The sequence below is a fragment of the Trichomycterus rosablanca genome, chromosome 5 (assembly GCF_030014385.1).
Source record: "Trichomycterus rosablanca isolate fTriRos1 chromosome 5, fTriRos1.hap1, whole genome shotgun sequence".
Classification (NCBI taxonomy): Eukaryota; Metazoa; Chordata; class Actinopteri; order Siluriformes; family Trichomycteridae; genus Trichomycterus; species Trichomycterus rosablanca.
The window spans coordinates 26,075,804-26,097,436 of NC_085992.1; the positions used below are offsets into that span (position 1 = coordinate 26,075,804).

Below are 21,633 nucleotides of genomic sequence, written 5' to 3' on the forward strand. Positions count from 1 at the left end.
CAGGGATCAGCATTGGTGGAGAGGAAGCATGACGCAATCAGGCAATTGGACGTGCTTAAAGGGAGAAAAAGGGGAGAAAATGCATAAAGAAAAAAATATATAAATAGACGCTACAATACACAGCACAGCCATTCTTAAGGGTTAAATGTAAACCTAGAACGTTTAGCAACGGTGCGAGGCTTCATGTTCAAAAGTTTTCACCATGTTTTGACACACCGCCCTCTGCGTCCACAGAATTGGTTGGGAGTTTTCCAAACCCAGTTAACCGAGCCATCCATTGCCACAATTTTCTTTCTCCTGGATATTCCACGATCAACTGCGATGTGTTTTATTGGAAAATCAAAGCATTCAGGAACCCCAGCAACTCGGCCATGAAGTGACAGACCACGTAAAGTTACAGAGTGGTGAGCACAGTAATGAGGGACAAAAGCTGTATGCCAGAACCCTGACCTCCACCCCATTACACAGCTTTGAGATGAACAAGGACAAAGACAGAGCCAGAAACTCTCAGTCTGATTTCAAAAATGCCCTTCTGGATGCATGGGCAAAAATTTCCACAGACACACTAGAAAGAGTCTTCCCAGGAAGAGTGGAAGCTGTTATAGCTGCAAAGGGAGTCAAACCTAATATGAATGCCTATGGATTTAGGGGGGGGGTGTGCTGGAGCCTACCCCAGCTTTTCAATGGGCGCAAGACACACAGTAACACCCTGGACGTGGCGCCAGTTCATCGCAGGGTACAAATCAACTTTTAACTTTTAATAATATAACAATAAGTCCAATATTGTGTAATAACAATAAGTTTATTATTGTTATAATAATATAACAATGAGTCCAATATTGTTATAATAATATAACAATAAGTTTAATATTGTTATAATAATATAACAATAAGTTTAATATTGTTATAATAATATAACAATAAGTTTAATATTGTTATAATAACAATAAGTCCAATATTGTTATAATAACAATAAGTCCAATATTGTTATAATAACAATAAGTCCAATATTGTTATAATAATATAACAATGAATTTAATATTGTTATAATAATATAACAATAAGTTTAATATTGTTATACTAACAGTACGTCCAATATTGTTATAATGATATAACAATAAGTTTAATATTGTTATACTAACAATAAGTCCAATATTGTTATAATGATATAACAATAAGTTTAATATTGTTATAATAATATAACAATAAGTTTAATATTGTTATAATAATATAACAATAAGTTTAATATTGTTATAATAATATAACAATAAGTTTAATATTGTTATAATAACAATAAGTCCAATATTGTTATAATAACAATAAGTCCAATATTGTTATAATAACAATAAGTCCAATATTGTTATAATAATATAACAATGAATTTAATATTGTTATAATAATATAACAATAAGTTTAATATTGTTATACTAACAGTACGTCCAATATTGTTATAATGATATAACAATAAGTTTAATATTGTTATACTAACAATAAGTCCAATATTGTTATAATGATATAACAATAAGTTTAAGATTGTTATAATAATATAACAATAAGTAATGAAACATAACAATAAGTCCAATGCAGAAAGTAAGCTTTTAGCTAAGTAAAAATGATAATAATAATAATAATAATAATAGTAATAAAAGAATAACAGTAATAATAATAATAAATATTTAAATCACCAATATCAATGAAGGTGTGTATCTCTCTCCCTCTCTCTCTCTCTCTATTACATGTGTTTGTACAGTATTACAAAACCATTACAACCATTAAAAAAACTGCAGTACCAATTCTACCTGCTCTACCACCAAACAACCCTTAGTTGTTTTTTTTTGCAACCTTGGAAATAGCGTGACAAAAGACCAGTTTTAACTGGGTCACACTTTCAGAGCTTGTAAGTTAGCCAGTTAAAAAGAAAATAAATTAAGCACTACCAGAGACATTCTTTTCCATTTACTATGTCCTTTTATTTCAAGCAAAGGTGTCACATGAGCTTTTTAATTATAAAAGCTTCACAATTCCAGGCTTCTATTATTGTAATATATTAAATATTTAACATTATTTATCACCAAAATAAATAAATAAAGAATGCTGAAAAAACCTGAGCTGTGTTATCTGTTTTATGTCCAATCCAGCCATCCATCCATCTATCCAGCCATCTATCCATCTATCTACCTATCCATCCACCCATCCATCCATCCATCTATCCATCCATCCATCTATCCATCCATCTATCCATTTATCTGTTCATCTACCCATCCATCCATCTATCCATCCATCCATTTATCTATCATCCATTCATTTATCTATCATCCATCCATCTATCCATTTATCTGTTCATCTATCTATCCATCTATCCGTCCATCCATCTATCCGTCCATTTATCTATCATCCATCCATGAATCCATCCATCCATCCATCCATCTGTTTATCCATCTGTCTATTAATCTGTCTATTCATCCATCTATCCATCCATCCATCCATCTGTCTATTCATCCATCCATCCATCCATCCATCCGTCTATTCATCCGTCTATTCATCTGTCCACCCATCCATCCATCCCTCCATCCATTCATCCATCCATCTATCATCATATTATTGAATGTGGTTTTGGTCGCTAATTGCAGCTTCAACAGCCTCTACCCTTCTGGAAAGATTTTCCACAAGATTTCACAAGTGCATCTGTGGGAATTTGTACTTATTTAGTCAAAAGAGCATTTGTGAAGTTAAGCACATGGGAACTTTTTAATTTAAATTTGCCAACAGTTGCAGGGTGGATGTCAGGAATCTGTGCAGGTCAAACCTTTGTGTTGTGTGCATGCTGAAATCAGAAAGGCTGTCAGTTTGATTTTGATCATTTTACTTATGCAGTGTGCTCTTAGCATTTGTACACTGTGTTCTTTCAATTCAAAAGGATTTAATTCCTTACGTATGGGAAGTAGCGTAGAAATTCTTGCCCCTGGTAACTTCTCATATTTTACAGACACTTTTGATTAATTACTTTGAAAACTATTCACTTAAACCACAACAGAACATGCCGTGCTTCAAAAGTGTCACAGTGAAACCACAGCAAAGCAGTTTCAAGGATTATATGTCAGCATTCGACATTCTTGTACAAGTTTTCCCTGCTTTTTTAAACTCTTAAATGCATGTTTGCCAGAGTGATGATCGCTGCTTGCATGCAGCTTCAAACTGTTCAGTGCACGTGGTGACAGGCTGGCTTAAAGACATTACTCTGCAGTCAGACATAGGGCCTGGACAGACTGTGAGCCAGATCATATACTCTTCAGTCCCAGAATGTCAGGGGCCCTGTAACTCTCCGAGCACAAGTTAGACGTGAAATGAATGTCAATGATTTAATGTAGAGGCATCGAGTCTCAATGACCGCGCACACTGACGTACAGCTATTCATCAAGTGTTCACGAGTGCAGGCCCAGTTTCAATTGGCTGCTTGCCATATGCTATCTTTACCATACCACTTATCTTCACTGTACACCTCAATACTGTATTACTGTGCAAAAACTAATTTTAATTTAATGCCCTCTTTATGGAACCATATATGGCCAAAATTATTTGGACACCCATAATTATTAAGTTTAGCTGATTTAATCATGGGTAGCACTGTCGCCTCACAGCAAACTGTGTGGAGTTTGCATGTTCTCCCTGTGTTCATGTGGGTTTCCTCTGGGAGGTCCGGTTTCCTTACACAGGTCCAAAGACATGCAGTCAGTTTATTTAAAGCTACTAAAAATTGCCCTACATGTAAGTGTGTGTGTGTGTGTCTGCTCTGGGATTGACTGGCAACCCCTTTAGGGTTTGTGTAAATGCAATTCTGCAATAGTGACCAAATGTACCCCCATCTAGATTTCCCCCTTTATTTTCCCATTCCCCGTACTAAATCCGCTGCCGCTTACACAACCCCCAATCTGATCAAGAAGGCCCAGACTAGCCCCCAACGCAACCCCCACCGCAACACGTTCACAGAGGTGCCCGGACCAGTCCTTAACCAGTCCAGCAAGCAGGTTAAGTGGAGCTACTAAAAATTGCCCAACATGTAAGTGTGTGTATGTGTGTGTAAGTGTGTGTGTGTGTCTGCCCTGTGATACACTGGCAACCTCTCTAGGGTGTTTACTGCCTTTTGCCCATTGAATCAGACCACCACAACCCTGACCATGATAAGCCAGTGGTAAAACAGACAAATTATTGAATGAATGAATGAATGAATGAATGAATGAATTAGTCACATCAATAAAATAAACTACAAACATTGTGAACAAACATTGGAACATTGCGAGATTGTGAGCCAAGCTTCTTTGACTAATATCACTTTTGTATGGGCACAAATTCCCACAGATAGACTCCAAAATCTTTCTGTTTCTATAGAAAGGAAGGCTGTTACAGCCACAAAAGGAAAAGCAACTCCATATTAATGGATATTATTTAGAAATGGCATGTGCATCAAGCTGTCGGTTAAAAACATCTTTATTTATTTTCAGCAGCTAATGCTTGATTCCAACTGAGAGTTAAGAAACGGTCTGTACAAAAGAGATTGGAAACACACTCTTCCCCATTTGTGGAGTGTATGCATTAGCTCCTTTGTTACACATTTATGTCTTTTAAATAATAACAAACAACTAACCTATTACGCATTAAAATCAGAAACACTGAAGCTGTTTTGCGTCAGTAGTTCCTATTTGGATAATTTGCATCTTGTCTCAGTATAAAGGTAATACTCTATTTATTATCTTGTAATAACTGTACTAATGTGGTCAGGAATCTCCCATTATTTTGATTAGCATGTTTCAGTGCATGTAATGAACCGTTCAACCATCAACTAATGACTGTCGGTTATCAGTTAAAAGAACTAAGCAAAATTTGCATCCCAACTACATAGTCATTTACATTTACCACAGTTGTGATCTGCCGGAGTAAAAGGGAAAATTTACAAGACAGTAATAAGGCCTGCAATGTTTTATTGCTTGGAGGCAGTGACACTGACAAAAAGACAAAAGAGAGAGCTGGAGGTGGCAGAAATGAAGATGCTACGATTCTCATTGGGAGGGACAAAACTGGACAAGATTAAGTACCAGTTCATTATAGGGACAGAGCAGGTAGGATGTTTTGAAGACAAAGTTAAGGAGGAAAGATTAAGATGGCATGTGCAGGAGAGAAATGAGAGTTATATCAGAAGAAGGGTGCTGAGGAGGAAAGGAAAGAACAAAGAGGAGGTTTATGGATATGGTGAGAGAGGACATACAGGCGGAGATGGAGATGAATGAGCCGCAGTATGGACTCATACCAGAAACAGCCAAAAGAGGTCCAAAGTGACTTACAATTATGACTGAATACAATCCAAACCATTAAGTGTTTAGAGCCTCGGTCAGGGGCCCAACAAGGGAAACTTGGCAGTGACAGAGACTTCAAGCAGCAACCTTTCAGTCACTACTGATAACTAACTGCTAATGTACAACTGCACAAACACACTTTACAGTTTAGGCCAGTATCTACCATCGAGACAACACAAGCACAGAAGCTGGAGAATTACAAATAGAAACACTGCAATGAACAAAGCATTTACTAGCAAATCTTTCACAGAAATGTTAAGTAATAAGAAACATTGCTTAAGCCGCCAAATAAAATAGTAATTTTTGCCAGTGGAAACCTAAAACAGATGGTAAGTTAAGTCTTCTTCACCCCAGTTGCTTTAATTTCCTACTGGTATCCAAAGAAATGAAGCATCTAGCTAATGCCTAGTTCACACTACACTGCCCTGATTTTCGCTCGACGACTGGTCAGCGTTAAATTTGCCAGCTCGGTAGCAACTCGAAACTCGACTCTCAATCGCTATGTGTGAACTACTGAACAACTCGATCCAAACTCACCGAGCGCTCACCGACCGAAGCAAGATTTCTAGCATGTCAGATATCGGAATCTGAGTTGCCCGACTGGCAATGAGTGCTATGTCGAACAGCCAATGAGAACGCAAGATACGGTGTGAATGGAAACGCAGGGGAGGAGTTGTAAAAAGGTGGAACAGGGGCATAATATAGTTTCTATCAGAATACATCGACACACATACAAGTTTTATAGTATTTCTGACCTGATCATTCTCTACGAAACATAACATCAACGTTGTATTGCAAAAATATTTATTAACCTCCAACTTACTATAGAACAATCCCTGCTGTTAACGTAGCCAAATCCACTCAGATTCATTTATTTTTTCTCCTTGATTTTACCGCGCACAAACTTTGATCGCTTGCTACTTGTTGACGTGCATTTTTGGACGTGGTATCATTAAACCTTTTGTCACTTCTCGCGTTTGTTTTCGTGAAAAAACGTAGTTTGGGAGACCAGAGAAGCTCGCTGTCCCAGTTGGTGATAGATTGTGTAGTGTGAAACCTTCTATCGCCGATCAGTCGTGTAGTGTGAAATACACACTGACTTGAAAGACTCCCGATTACAAGAGATCCAGTTGCGTAGTGTGAACTGTACAGCAACCTGACGACTTGGAAAGTCGTGTAGTGTGAACTTGGCATAAGTTTACATTTAAGTGTGTTGTGGTTGAATGGAGTTTCCAAACAGGTCAAAATACATTAAGATTTTAATAACATACCACCATTTTTATTTGTGTTTTTATGTTTTATTTGTCATGTGTCCATTTCCAGAATGGGTTAATGTTACAGCATTCCTATTGTACTGTCTAAATCTACCAAAAAAACTACCAACGCATTTACACACGCTGGCCCCCAAAAGTGACAATTATTCAATGTGCTACAGTTATCTGTAGAACGAATACAGTCAAGAATGGAAACGTTTTAGACATTTGAACTAAACACTTGATTGGATTCTGTATATTGGTATTTTCAATACATGTTTTTTTTACTCTACTGAAAATACACTCGACAGTGCCGCTCAGGTGGCGTAGCGGTAAAACACTCTAGCACATCAGAGCTGACATTTCGAACTTGTCGGTTCGAAACTCAGCTCTGCCATCCGGCTGGGCTGGGCGGCTACACGAACAACCATTGGCTTGTTGTTCATACAGGGTGGGAAGCCGGATAGGGACCTCATAACTAGTGCAATTACACCTCTGCTGGCTGGTAGATGGAACCTGCACAGAGTCAAGGAATAATGCAGTAATCAGGGTGTGGCTCTCCATACACAAAGGTGATCCACATATGAACTCGCCTCGTGCCGGTGAAAAGTGAAAAATGTGGGGCGTGTGTCAGTCTCACTCTCCTCAATCAGCAGTGGGGATCAGCATCAGTAGTAATAAGTGTATCAACTACCAACACAACTGCTTTATCAGAGCAGTATTGGCATTTAACTCTTGGCTGGATTTAAGGTAGTTTTCAATTTGATACAGTTTCATACTATGCTGTGAATGGGTGTGTCTGATTGGCAAAACTCATATAAACCACACATGTAAACCATATAAACCATACAAGCACAAATTGCTATATGAGATCCTCATGAAATTGATTGCTGTGAGGGTGAAAGTAAACAGTGAAGGTGAAAGTGTTAGGCCAGTATCTGTATTGAGCAATATTTTGAACTTTGGCATCAGCATATTAATATAGTCATATTTTTTTTTAAATATGATTGCTTTGTAGTTTATTAGCAAGTTCACATGCATTAATGAGTTAACAAAATCATCATCATCATCATCATCAGGGCTATGGTTGGTTCGGGTCACTCCAAAATCACTGAGCGCAAAGCAGTAACACATATCAGGATGTTAATTCATTGCAAGGCCTAGGTCATCCAAGAGACATAGCCAAGCATGTCTGTATGTAGATGCCTAAGCAGCTAAATGCACAGCTGGGGATTCGAACCCTGAAAATAGTGGTGGACTAGCGCAATTACAGCTGTACCATCCAAACAGAGTTAATTTTTTAGATTATTAGCCCTGATATAGTAGAAACAAATAAAATGTTGCTATTGGTGCAATTATTCCTAAGCCTCCTGACAATGACAGATGTATGAAAGTGAGAGCACAGTGAAGGAAAGCTAGACGATCAAAGCATTTCCTCAAGGTTGATACGGACACTACAGAAGTGACGACCTTATCTGATCACCTCAGATTTCAACATCATCATATTGCGTAAGTCAGTTTCCTGACACTCATCTTGGTACAAATTGTCTAGCTTTTTTATTGAATTATGTTGAACAAATACAAAAAGCTATTATCAAACTGTAATTGTAGCTCTTCAGGGTTCTGCAAGACCTGACATGCTCTTCAAAAACTCTAAAAATATGAAACCACGCCCTCTTAATTGATAGGTTTTTCAACTGTTTGCAAGCATACTCCCAAATCCATAAACAAACAATCGCAGTAAACCTCCAGCTCTCGAGGAACCTCAAGGAATCTTAAGCAGTATCACTGGATTCAAAAGTGAATCTGCTAGTAATGCCATCCAAAAATTATTCTTCACACGCTTACACTTAAGTCATCAGTCCTAAGCTGTAAAACTGATTAATAAGTCATGAGACATTGGCAGAGGCTTCATGAATTGGACCTGCATGACCAAGTCACCAACAAGCCTAAGGTTACCATATGCAAAGGTAAATGTAGGCTGCAAGCCAGTAATCACAATATATATATATATATATATATATATACAGTGTATCACAAAAGTGAGTACACCCCTCACATTTCTGCAGATATTTAAGTATATCTTTTCATGGGAACACACTGACAAAATGACACTTTGACACAATGAAAAGTAGTCTGTGTGCAGCTTATATAACAGTGTAAATTTATTCTTCCCTCAAAATAACTCAATATACAGCCATTAATGTCTAAACCACCGGCAACAAAAGTGAGTACACCCCTAAGAGACTACACCCCTAAATGTCCAAATTGAGCACTGCTTGTCATTTTCCCTCCATATATACTTAAATATCTGCAGAAATGTGAGGGGTGTACTCCCTTTTGTGATACACTGTATATATACACCGATCACTCACTGTCCATTTTATCTGCTTCACTTACCATATAGAAGCACCTTGTAGTTCTACAGTTACTGACTGTAGTCCATCCGTTTCTCTGCATGCTTTGTTAGCCCCCATTCATGCTGTTCTTCAATGGTCAGGACCCCCACAGGACCACAACAGAGTAAGTGTTATTTGGGTGGTGGCTCATTCTCAGCACTGCACTGACACTGACATGGTGGTGGTGTGTTAGTGTGTGTTGTGCTGGTATGAGTGGATAAGACACAGCAGCATTGATGGAGTTTTTAAACACCTCACTGTCACTGCTGGACTGAGAATAGTCCACCAACCAAAAATATCCAGCCAAATGCGCCCCATAGGCAGCATCCTGTGACCACTGATGAAGGTCTAGAAGATGACCAACTCAAACAGCAGCAATAGATGAGCGATCGTCTCTGACTTTACATATACAAGGTGGACCAACTAGGTACGAGTGTCTATTAGAGTGGACAGTAAGTGGACACGGTATTTAAAAACTCCAGCAGCGCTGCTGTGTCTGATCCACTCATGCCAGCACAACACACACTAACACACCACCACCATGTCAGTGTCACTGCAGTGCTGAGAATGATCCAGCACCTAAATAATACCTGCTTTGTGGTGGTCCTGTGGGGGTCCTGACCATTGAAGAACAGGGTGAAAGCAGGCTAAAAAAGTATGTAGAAAAACAGATGGACAACAGTCCACTACAAAGTGCTTCTATATGGTAAGTGGAGCTGATAAAATGGACAGTGAGTGTAGAAACAAGGTTTGTTTTACTTCCATGTGTTCCTGTTTGCTTTTTGTTCAGCATGAGAGATGCAAAAAAGAGGACGGTGAAGTCGGAGAGGGGGAGGGGAAGAATGAGAGAGCGCAACAGCGGGAACGGGATTAAAGACGAGAAGGGAACGAGTGCTGGGAAAGGCCCAGTACTACACAAACAAAGTGCAAAATTGTGTAGAGTCCATCCAGAATTAGATTTGCTGCACACTTTAACTGTAGTATGCAAATGAAGGGCATATGTTGGCAGAGCACAAGCGCACACCCACATTCCCGCCATAATTCACGTGGGCAAATATACACAAACGCACTAACACACGCACTCACACACATACACTGTTGTAGCACTGGTTACTCATTGACCAGCAGTTCCTACAACACATCACGGTGTGACAAAAAGAGGAAGTAACACCCGTCCATGCCGACCCGTGAACCCGTGTCACAAAATGTGTGTGTGTGTACATGTGTGTGTGTGTTTGTGTGTCTGTTTCATATCCTCTGCCGAAAGCCAGGTAGCTCATGCTTTAGCGGAGTCTGTCCCCCAGCTGCAAAGAACAGTTTGCTGTGAATGAGACACCACAGAAGTGGTTTTTCTCTGACAACCACCACACTACGCTGCACCAACACACACACACACACACACACACACACACACACACACACACACAAACACAAACACAAACACACACACACATCGGGGTGTAACATTCCACCTATCAATCTTCTATTATGTTCATAAACACTGTAAACAAAATACCTGCAAGTACACAGATTCTTAGAACATATACGCCAGATATTTTAGACATACAGAGCCGTGAAGTATCCCCCGCCCCCATTTAAATTCCTCTATTTTTGCATATTTACCAAACTTGGTGGTTTCAGGTCCTCGTTTAAATTGTACCAAAGGCCACGGAGAACACAACACAGTTTCAACATCATTTTATTAAGTGAAAAGATTACATATTACTCAAGATCAATATCACCCATGTCAAGTTATCACCCCCTCTAAACTTTATAACTGGTGACAGCAACAAGCACTATTTGTTTATGCTTCTTCCCTTTTCTCCTCATTTAGCACAGTCAATTCGTCTTCCGCTGCTGGAGACTCCAGTCGTGTTCAAGGAGGGTATTTTTACCTGCCTCACGCTCAGACCCTTTCACATTCGCCCACATATTCTGTGAATTTGCGCGTGAGGCCAGTATTCGCACAGCTCAGCGTGCTCCTCCACTTTCTGTACAGACGCCTCAAGCTACTAATCAGGGTCCTTCCACAGCGTCAAAGACCCCACCCACTTTTCAGTCCTGTCTTTGTCCCACCCGGCAGACTTAAATGGCCAGGTTTGTCTTCTGCAGGCACTGCCAGTTATGCCCACCCGGTAGCAGAGCTGAGGTTCGAACTCGGGAGTTCAGAATCTCAGTGCTGGTGTGCTAGCGAATTATCCCGCTGTGCCACCTGGGCGCTACAACTAAATGCTTTTGATGAATAAATATCAGTCCTTGAGGACCTGAAGCAGCAAAGCATCCTCTTACCTTCCCACTACCAAACTATGAATGTTGGTATAATGTTCTTATTGTTTGTTTGTTTGTTTATTAGGATTTTAACGTCATGTTTTACACCCTTTGGTTACATTCATGACAGACACGGTAGTTACTCGTTACACACTATTCATCAGTTCTCAAGGTTATATCGAACACACAGTCATGGACAATTTTGTATCTCCAATTCAACTCACTTGCATGTCTTTGGACTGTGGGAGGAAACAGAAGCTCCCGGAGTAAACCCACGCAGACAGGGGGAGAACATGCAAACTCCACACAGAAAGGACCCAGACCGTCCCACCTGGGGATCGAACCCAGGATCTTCTTGCTGTGAGGCCGCCCATGTTCTTATTGTGAATTGCTATCTTAGCCTTGTACCAGATGGACCATGCCCTACAAAACATTACCTCAAGTAGCACTGTCATTAAGTCCTAAGTTACTGAGACATTAAATCCTTTTATTTCTTTTCTCTTTTTTGGTGGGTGGAGTGGGGGATTTGGGTTGTTGTGTAGTGGGTTGTGTTTTTAACCCACATGTATTACACTCTCCCATAAAGACGACTGTTGTCTTTTTCTAATGGTGAAATCCTGAACACTGACCCTATCTAAGGCCACGTCTTTCAACTTTTACACAGTTGTAATACTTCTACACTACACTAATGCTTGCCTACAAAGCCAAAACTGGACCAGCTCCAAACTACCTTAGAGAACTCGCACCCCGTTCTGTACCACGCAACCTCCGAGGCCACTAGTCTTGCTCAGCTTAATTGTCCACTCAGAACTCAAGGAAGACAAGCATCAAGGCTCCTCTCTGAACTTTCTCTGTCTGTCCTAACAGCCGAATCCCTTAAGGTCTTTAAAAGACGATTAAAAACCCACCTCTTTACTAAACACTAGGGTTACAGCAGATTTGTGTTTTTGGACTGTTGTCTACTTAAACTAGAGTAGGGAATTGTTCACTATGGAAGCACTTCTGCAAGTCAATCTGAATAAGAGCCTCTGCTAAATGCCGAAAATGTAAATGTGAATCTTCACTTTCTTGTTAAAGCCAAACCTTTACTAGGTTACTAAGGAGAGCCTTACTGGACAAGGCAATGGTGACTGTTTACATAACATAAACCCTGCATGGTTTTTCATGGCTAGCTGCAAGAATATATTGGAAATTACAGTACTGGGTAACTTCAGTATCATGGTTTGCTTGGTTAATACTCTAGACTTTCAAGCCATCACTAATATCCTAGCAACAAGTTAACCAGAACTAGCCTGTGAAATGTATACGTACACATTTGTCCTATATTTATTTATTTGTCTGTTAATTTTCATTCATCATCCCAACATAATTTCTACATATATATCTTACGCAGACATCTCTAAGCTCCTGCTTATTCTACATTCTTATTCTGTTTATTTAAATTAAAGTTAAATACTTATTAGCAATCTGTGTGCTGTCTGGTCTGTTTAGTAAATTGCATGTTATACATGTGTGCTTGCACCAAGACAAATTCCTTGTATGTGTAACATACTCAGATTCTGATGATCAGGGCTGCATCCGGAGCTCACCCAGATAAACTGAGTTTTACGGCGGGAATGCACTTCGGACGGGGGTCAAATTCTTTGCACTGCTTTTCTCTCTCAGTCATTCACTAAGTCCCTCAGAACTAGGGAAAGTTTACTAGCCAATCCACCTATTTCTGAGTACTTTTGAGAAGTGAGAACAAACAAATCATCCAGAGGAAACCCACATAGTATAAACTTATTACAGACGGTGAGTAAAAGAAGAAGTTCAAACCAAAGACCCTGAAGTTGTGCAGCACCCACACCACCAGCTGCACCGCCATGTGGCCTATGTATATAGTACGGATGTGTCCATTCAGTATATTTAAAAACATATATGGTATAGGCAATGGGACAAGTTAAGTAACAAGCATACGCGAGTCATCCGCCTGCTATAAACTCGGTCCAGATCTAGGAAACACTATGAAACAGGAACACTGTCTGAAGTTTACCACTTTCTGAGCATGCCCACACCCACACACACACACACACACACACACACACACACACACACACACACACACACACACACACACGCAGCTGCATGCACAGACCAAATAGCAATAGGAAGCATAGCCCGAGCTCTGGTGTAGATTTACAAACGTACCCAGAGATGATCCTGCTTTCTTACCAGCACAATGGTTATTGAGCGCGGCTGTTGAGTTGCAGTTCGGAGCCACGCTTGCTGTACCGTCCTCCATTCTCCTTCCACAGACGTGTGTGCAGTATGTGTACGTACGTGTGTAATCTTCCTGTGTCTCTCCTCAAGATTCCTCCCCCTCTAGCCCTCACGAGTTCTCCTTTCTTTTCTCTAGCCAAAAACCGACAGTTCTACAGGACTGCAGACCGTAGCAAACCTGGCCGCTCTGTCTGCACACACGTCTACCCGCGTGCACAAAGCCCACAGACTGCGAGAGTAAGTGAGAGAGCGAGTGAGTGAACGAGAGCTGCAGGAGGAGGAGATAAAGGATAAAAAAAGAAAATCTTGGTTGGCTCAGGGCGTGGCCAAAGCTCGGCGCTTACACGTCTTTAACCTTTGCCATTTTGCCACGCACTTGTACAGAACCACACACACATAGACGCACAGACACACGCATGTGTAATTTTACTCTGTCCTGAGGGTGAGGGGTACATGAGAGAAAGAAACCACATGGAGGTGTTAAACTCCTACCACACACACGTGCTTACGCAGGCCTTTAAAATCTCGTAGATATTTTCCCTTAACTGTTTTACCTTTAACTTATATTTTTATGTTCATGTTCTTGGGTAAACTGTGTAAGGTATCTGTTTAAACAGAAAATACCTCATTTAAAATACAGATGTACTGTAATTTTTTAATGTTTTTACCAAATTAAGTATTTCTGTGGTTGTGTTTTGATTAGCAGTGTGCTTCAGTGTTTGTTTGATGAAGCTTCTGCTTTTAGTGTGGTTTGATAACCTCAATAGGAGCCAAAAATATTCCATCTGATTGTGTATCATATATATATAGGGTTGTCAAACGATAAAAAAATTTAATCGCGATTAATCTCAGAATTTCATATAGTTAATCACGATTAATCGCATTTTTAAAAAATCTGTGTAAATGTTATAGAAAACAAGGATTTTTAAGTGAAATGTTACAATTAAAATGGTGAACACATTTTATGCTAAATGTACTTATGTTTAAAACTGCTGGGACAAGAGAAAACTGTAAGGGAGTTTTATTCACTCACATACTAGGCAGTAATACTATCCAGCAGAGACCCTTGACTTCATATAAATGTCAGATTGTAGGTTAAAATTTCTCCATCAGCAAACATTGTGAGTGTGTTTTGACCCTTTGGCTTTGGGGCCTCCATAGTGCATGGAATAGCATGCTTGGCTAACAGTATGACTCTAGCTGTTTGCTATTCTGTACCGTAACAGAAGAAGTAATAAAGTGTTCTGCTCCCGACAACTTGTGAATATACCGTGTATTTAATTCTGTATTAAGCAAGTGCATCACTACAATGCTCGGTTACATTATGTTAACAAACCGCAAATGAAACAAACGGTGGCAAGTCCGACGTTAAAACGTTGGTGCACGGTCAAGTCTCAACATGAACTACGGATGACTCGCAGGGCCAAATAGAATTTGCGTTAACGGCACTACTTTTTTTAATCGCGTTAAATTGAGATTGCGTTAATGCGTTATTATCGCGTTAACTTCGACAGCCCTAATATATATATATATATATGATACATACAGGTGACGTGAATAACACTGATTATCTCTTCATCCCATCACCTGTTAGTGGGTGGGATATATTAGGCAGCAAGTGAACATTTTATCCTCAAAGTTGATGTGTTAGAAGCAGGAAAAATGGGCAAGTGTAAGGATTTGAGCGAGTTTGACAAGGGCCAAATTGTGATGGCTAGACGACTGGGTCAGAGCATCTCCAAAACTGCAGCTCTTGTGGGGTGTTCCTGGTCTGCAGTGGTCAGTATCTATCAAAAGTGGTCCAAGGAAGGAACAGGTGTTGACTTGGCCTCCAAATTCCCCAGATCTCAATCCGATTGAGCATCTGTGGGATGTGCTGGACAAACAAGTCCGATCCATGGAGGCCTGACCTCGCAACTTACCGGAGTTAAAGGATCTGCTGCTGACATCTTGGTGCCAGATACCACAGCACACCTTCAGGGGTTTAGTGGAGTTCAAGCCTCGACGGGTCAGGAATGTTGTGACCTTACAATCATGTCTGATCTTACTGTGGGTCAGTTTTTCACAAAATTACTGGGTACAACACAGTGTAATACAAAACACCTATCCATCACAGGGCCTCAACCCTCCAACCCCACCCCCACAGACATAGCCATATGTCTAGATGTGTAGATGCCTGAATGATGAGGATTCAAACCCTGGATCCCAGCAGCAGTGGGTTAGTGTAATTTACCACTGCACCACCCCAGCACCTAGTACTGCAGTGTCATTAATTGTTTTCAGTAGTAAATGTCTCAGTAACTTAGGAAATTCAACCCTATACTATTATACCACTTATACGAACACACAATACACACACATGGACACTAGAGATCTACATGTTCCTTTTTAGTCCCAGGGTAAATATGTTCCAAATTCGGACACGTAAATCCTTGAGAATCTTCATTTATCAGGTTTGCAGAAAGAGCCAGGGCACGTAAAAATCAAATATGAGGTAGATCCAGTAGATTAAAAATATTAACTACAATAAATCTGTAAAAAGTCAAAAGGACACATTTAACCCACATTGTACTGTAGATACATATTAGTTCAGTGGGGAATCCATTACGTTTGGCCAGCTATCTCCTAAAATCATTATTTAACTGCCCACAAGTCTAAAAAAAAGAAGATTTTACATGAGTACACCCTCCATATTGATGTTCCCACATACTAAGATGGATATACCCCCATAAGTACTGCTTAAATGACTCAAAAGTGGTTTAATGAACATCAGGATGAAGCCAACATTTTCAATTTATCCTTGCAAATTTAAAAATCACTGTACTTGTATGAGAATGCAGACTATAAAATAGGTTCCCTCTTGAAGAAAGCTCCAAAATATGACTGAGAACCATTCATGACTTGTATTACAACATTCCAAATAGAATTACTGCTTGTCTGGAGGCAGAGTGGCTCTATTTCATATTAAATTCTTGTTATGAATATACTGTTACCAGTTTCTGCTCAGTCCCTACAAGTCCCTGTAATCAGTAGCTTCTGGTTCTCAGCATATCCACTACACATCCTGTAACCCAGCGGGTGCGTCCGCACTGACGCAGCAAATGCTGATACATGGGTTACGGATTATACAGCATAAAGCTCAGTGTGTGTTTAGATTGTCAGATAGTTGTCAGCTCGTACTATAATCAGAGAACAGAACTGAAGGATTTTCTCAGTAAAACAAGCTGACAGGTTAGAAGGAGATTTACCACAAACTGCTTTTACCCCACCCCCCTCTGCATCCCAAGAAGAGCTTGGTAGGGATTCCGGATGTCACTGATATATGGCTTCTGCTTCAAGTTGTAGGTCTTAACATGCATTTCTACATGTAGCAACAAGTTGTCACTACTTACAACAATTTTCAGGTTTCTGTTGATGCAACTCAATCTGAGGGATCAAAGCTCACCGGCAACTTCTTTTTGATTTTCTCACTTTCCGATTCCATTTGGGATCTTTGAACATTTTGATAATATCATGGACTGTAAATGGCAATAGCCTGCATAAGTGGCAAACCTTGACCCATCCTTCCTTGTAACCAACTGACCATTTCATTAATGTTGCTTTTATACACGCCTAGGTGGCGCAGCGGTAAAACACGTTGGTTCGAATCTTAGCTTTGCTACCGGCAGGCTGGGCGCCTAAACAAACTACAATTGGCTTCTTGTTCCAGGGAGGGTGCCAGAGGGGATTCCTTATAACTGGTGCAATTATGATCTCTGCTGGTTGATTAATGGCGCCTACACAGAGACGAGGGATAATGCGTTGATCAGGGTGTTTCTCTCCGTACACAAAGCTGATCCACATATGAACTCGCCTTGTGCAGGTGAAAAGATGCAGTCGGCTACTGAACACAGGTCAGAGGGGGCGTGCATTAGTCAAGGCTCTCCTCAACCAGGGTGGAGATCGACATCAGTAGAGAGAAAGTGTAAGTAGAGAGAAATGCTATGCACACATGTTGGATGGGTCGTGTGTTAGTCAGAGTGGAGGTCATGTGGCAGCTGGGAAGCAACTCGGTGTTCGCTTAGGGATCGGAAATCGGCTTTTGATTGCTATGTGTGAACTGTTTAACGACTCGATCCGAGCGGCTTGCCAAGCATTAGTCGATCGCTCACAGACTCAAGAAAAATATCTAGCATGCTAAATATCTAGACCTGTCAGCGACTCAAAATCATGTAGTGTGAAAGGTGTTGCGATCAGGTTGTAATTATTATGAACACAAAATACAGAAGGGAAACCCTGAGGGAGGAACAGGGGCATAATATAGTTTATATCAGAATACACAAAAACACAAGCTTTACAGTATTTGTGACTACAAGTCCCTGTAATCAGTAGCTTCTGGTTCTCAGCATATTTACTACACATCCTGTAACCCTGCGGGTGCGTCCGCACTGACGCAGCAAATGCTGATACATGGGTTACGGATTATACAGCATAAAGCTCAGTGTGTGTTTAGATTGTCAGATAGTTGTCAGCTCGTACTATAATCAGAGACAGTATGAAGGAGTTTCTCAGTAAAACAAGCAAGAAGGAAAAAGAAAAAGAGACTGGTGATAAGCGCAGAAACTCTAACACACACCCCTTCTTACACGTGTGCAGTATCCGACTGCATCTTTTCACCTGCACGAGGCGAGTTCATATGCCTTAACCAAAATCATATGCCTAACCAAGGTGAGTTCATATGCCTAACCAAAATCTCTCAGTGGAGTTAACTGTTTAACTTTATTAAATTAGATTTTTGGGTGAAAATCTGGTCACTTGGCTTGTTTTGGTATTTGAATAATAGGAAAAGTTTGAGTCTACATGAGTCTGTTCCTGAGCTGCTTTTACAACGAACTGCTTTTACCCCACCCCCCTCTGCATCCCAAGAAGAGCTTGGTAGGGATTCCGGATGTTACTGATATATGGCTTCTGCTTCAAGTTATAGGTTGTGGAGTCTTACCTCGCATTTCTACATGTAGCAAGCTTTACAGTATTTGTGACTTATCGTTCACATTAAACCATAATACCAACGTTGCATTGCAAAAATTATTTATTTGACGTCCAACTCTCTCTGCAGAACAGACAATCCCTGCTGCCCACGTAGCCAAATCCACTCCTTCACCCAGATTCATTTATTTTTCCTACTTGACTTTACGCTGCACATCAGCGCTCAAACAACTTTGATCGCTCGCTTCTTGCTGATGTGCGTTTTTGGATGTGGTATCACTAAACCCCTCGCCACTTCTTGCGTGTGTTTTCGTGACAAGACGTAGTTTGGGAGACCAGACAGGCTTGTCTGAGATTACTTATGGTGATAGATCGTGGAGTGTGTAACCCCCTATCACCGATCAGACGTGTAGTGTGAAAACCACAGCGACTTAAAACTCCTAATTACAAGAGATCCAGTTGTGTAGTGTGAACTGTACAGCGATCTGAACAACTTGAAAGTTGTGTAGTGTGAACTTGGCATTATTTATCTTTCTCGTACCGTTCCGGGTTTTTTTAAATTTGTGTCGTAATAAAATCTGTATGCAATGTACATGCTAATGAAACCAGTTAAACATTGTGTTCTTCCTTACTGATGTTTTGAACTGGTTAAGTGAGTTGAGATTGAGTGGGTTTTTCTGACTGACTGATCTGGCATGTGTGTGTGTGCACTGAAGGGTGAGGCAACCCTAAGGGGACACTAGGGAGAGGTTAAACTGCGCCGCACTGTCAGTCAAAGTCATTTCAGAAACTTAACAGGTAACACGACTAAAGATGTTCTGAGCTGTTAGTTCATACTGCATTATGAGTTTTCACTCTGATAATAATGATTTTACTCATGTATGTATATATACATAACATTAAAACCTCCTCTTTGTTTCTACTCACTGTCCATTTTATTAGCTTCAGCTACCATATAGAAGCACTTTGTAGTTCTACAATTACTGACTATAGTACATCTGTTTCTCTACATAGGTCCGTGTACCTTTGGTAATTCGTTTTTCACTTTAAATCCCAAAGTTGAAAAACAAGAAAACGGGTCGTTTTTTGTTTTTCGTTTCAAAAACCAATATTGAAAAACGGGAAAACGGGGCGTTATTCGTGTTTCGTTTTAAGATCAAAAATCAAATAACAAATAAGCAGAAATTGAAAAACGGGTCGTATTTTAATTTTCCAAAATCAAAATTTTTCATCAGTTCAACCAGAAATAAAAGAGCGAGCGCGTGCACGTGCTGAGGTGCGTGTACACGCTTCATATAAAGTGTAAATCAGGTACAAGTGTTGAGAAGACGGAGCAAAAAGTCATAATAACGTTACACCGCGTCCCCTGTTATATTACCGTAATACAGGCAATACCGTAATACAGGCTTATTTGTTATTTGATTTTCGTACATGTCACGGTGAAGCTATTACAACATCTAATGCTTCTTTTTAATCAGTGTTCTGCCTATTATTTACCAAATTACTTTTTGAAATATATTTGATTGTTGTTGCTCCTTGTTCACTGCAGAGTTAGTTCGTGCAATTTTATAAATTTTTGGATGTTTATTGGCCGAGAACAAGAAATATTGAATCGCCTCGGTTAAGGATTCGAATCTTCGTACTGAATCAGGAATCACGAGTCCGAGATCTCAATGAACCCGGATCCTATGAGTCCTCTGATTGGCCCTGGCTCTGAGTGCACGGAAGATAAGTGATGTCTGGATGCATTTTCATGCAGTAAATCAATCTCAATCAAGATGTCAGTACAAGTGACTCAAGTGAACCGAATCACATTACTGAGTGACTCAGACTAACCCGAGTCCATAAAATGAACCGAATTTACCACCACTATGTGACATGTACGATTAGTTATGCCTGTATTACAGAACTGAGTCCTATACGGTAATAATAATAGTAATAGGATAAATAGTTCTTGTGTGAATAACAAAGGCAGGAAAAAGTACAGCAGACACAAAAGTCAGAACAGGGGACGCGGTGTAACGTTATTATGACTTTGTGCTCCGTCTTCTCAACACTTGTACCTGATTTACACTTTATATGAAGCGTGTACACGCACCTCAGCACGTGCACGCGCTCGCTCTTTTATTTCTGGTTGAACTGATAAAAAATGTTGATTTTGGAAAATTAAAATACGACCCGTTTTTCAATTTCTGCTTATTTGTTATTTGATTTTTGATCTTAAAACGAAACACGAATAACGCCCCGTTTTCCCGTTTTTCAATATTGGTTTTTGAAACGAAAAACAAAAAACGACCCGTTTTCTTGTTTTTCAACTTTGGGATTTAAAGTGAAAAACGAATTACCAAAGGTACACGGACCTACATACCTTTCTAGCCTGCTTTTACCCCGTCCTTCAATGGTCAGGACCCCCACAGGACCACCACAGAGCAGGTATTATTTAGGTGGTAGATGATTCTCAGCACTGCAGTGACACTGACATGGTGGTGGTGTGTTAGTGTGTGTTGTGCTGGTATGAGTGGATCGGACACAGCAGCGCTGCTGGAGTTTTTAAATACCGTGTCCACTCACTGTCCACTCTATTAGACACTCCTAACTAGTTGGTCCACCTTGTAGATGTAAAGTCAGAGACGATTGCTCATCTATTGCTGCTGTTTGAGTTGGTCATCTTCTAGACCTTCATCAGTGGTCACAGGAAGCTGCCTACGGGGTGCTGTTGGCTAGATATTTTTGGTTGGTGGACTATTCTCAGTCCAGCAGTGACAGTGAGGTGTTTAAAAACTCCATCAGCACTGCTGTGTCTGATCAACTCATATCAGCACAACACACACTAACACACCACCATCAAGTCAGTGTAACTGCAGTGCTGAGAATCATTCACCACCCAAATAATACCTGCTCTGTGATGGTCCTGTTGGGGTCCTGACCACTGATAAACAGGGTGAGAACAGGCTAAAAAGATATGTAGAGAAAGAAATGGACTAAAGTCAGTCATTGTAGAACTAGAAAGTGCTTCTATATGGTAAGTGGAGCTGATAAAATGGACAGTGAGTGTAGGAGGTTTTAATGTTATGGCTATATCGTCCCTCTTAATCATGTCAACATGGTCTGACGCGGCAGTGGAAGTGCAAGTGCAGC

At 40.2% G+C, this 21,633-nt stretch overlaps 1 protein-coding gene across 4 annotated transcripts in view; it reads right to left on the minus strand.

Annotated features, from left to right (window-relative positions):
* The window catches only part of LOC134315019 (echinoderm microtubule-associated protein-like 4), a 135,363-nt gene that overhangs the window by 65,906 nt on the left and 47,824 nt on the right, over window positions 1-21,633 (minus strand). The window contains exon 1 of one of the 4 annotated variants that reach the window (XM_062995917.1): window positions 13,483-13,795. The exons of 1 other annotated variant lie outside the window; for it this stretch is intronic. In XM_062995917.1, coding sequence (XP_062851987.1) covers window positions 13,483-13,552 — 70 coding nt within the window. In that variant the 5' untranslated portion in view covers window positions 13,553-13,795. Of the gene's footprint in view, window positions 1-13,458; window positions 13,796-21,633 lie in introns of those variants that run through there. 2 more of the 4 variants (XM_062995916.1, XM_062995919.1) reach the window with 2 other exon arrangements.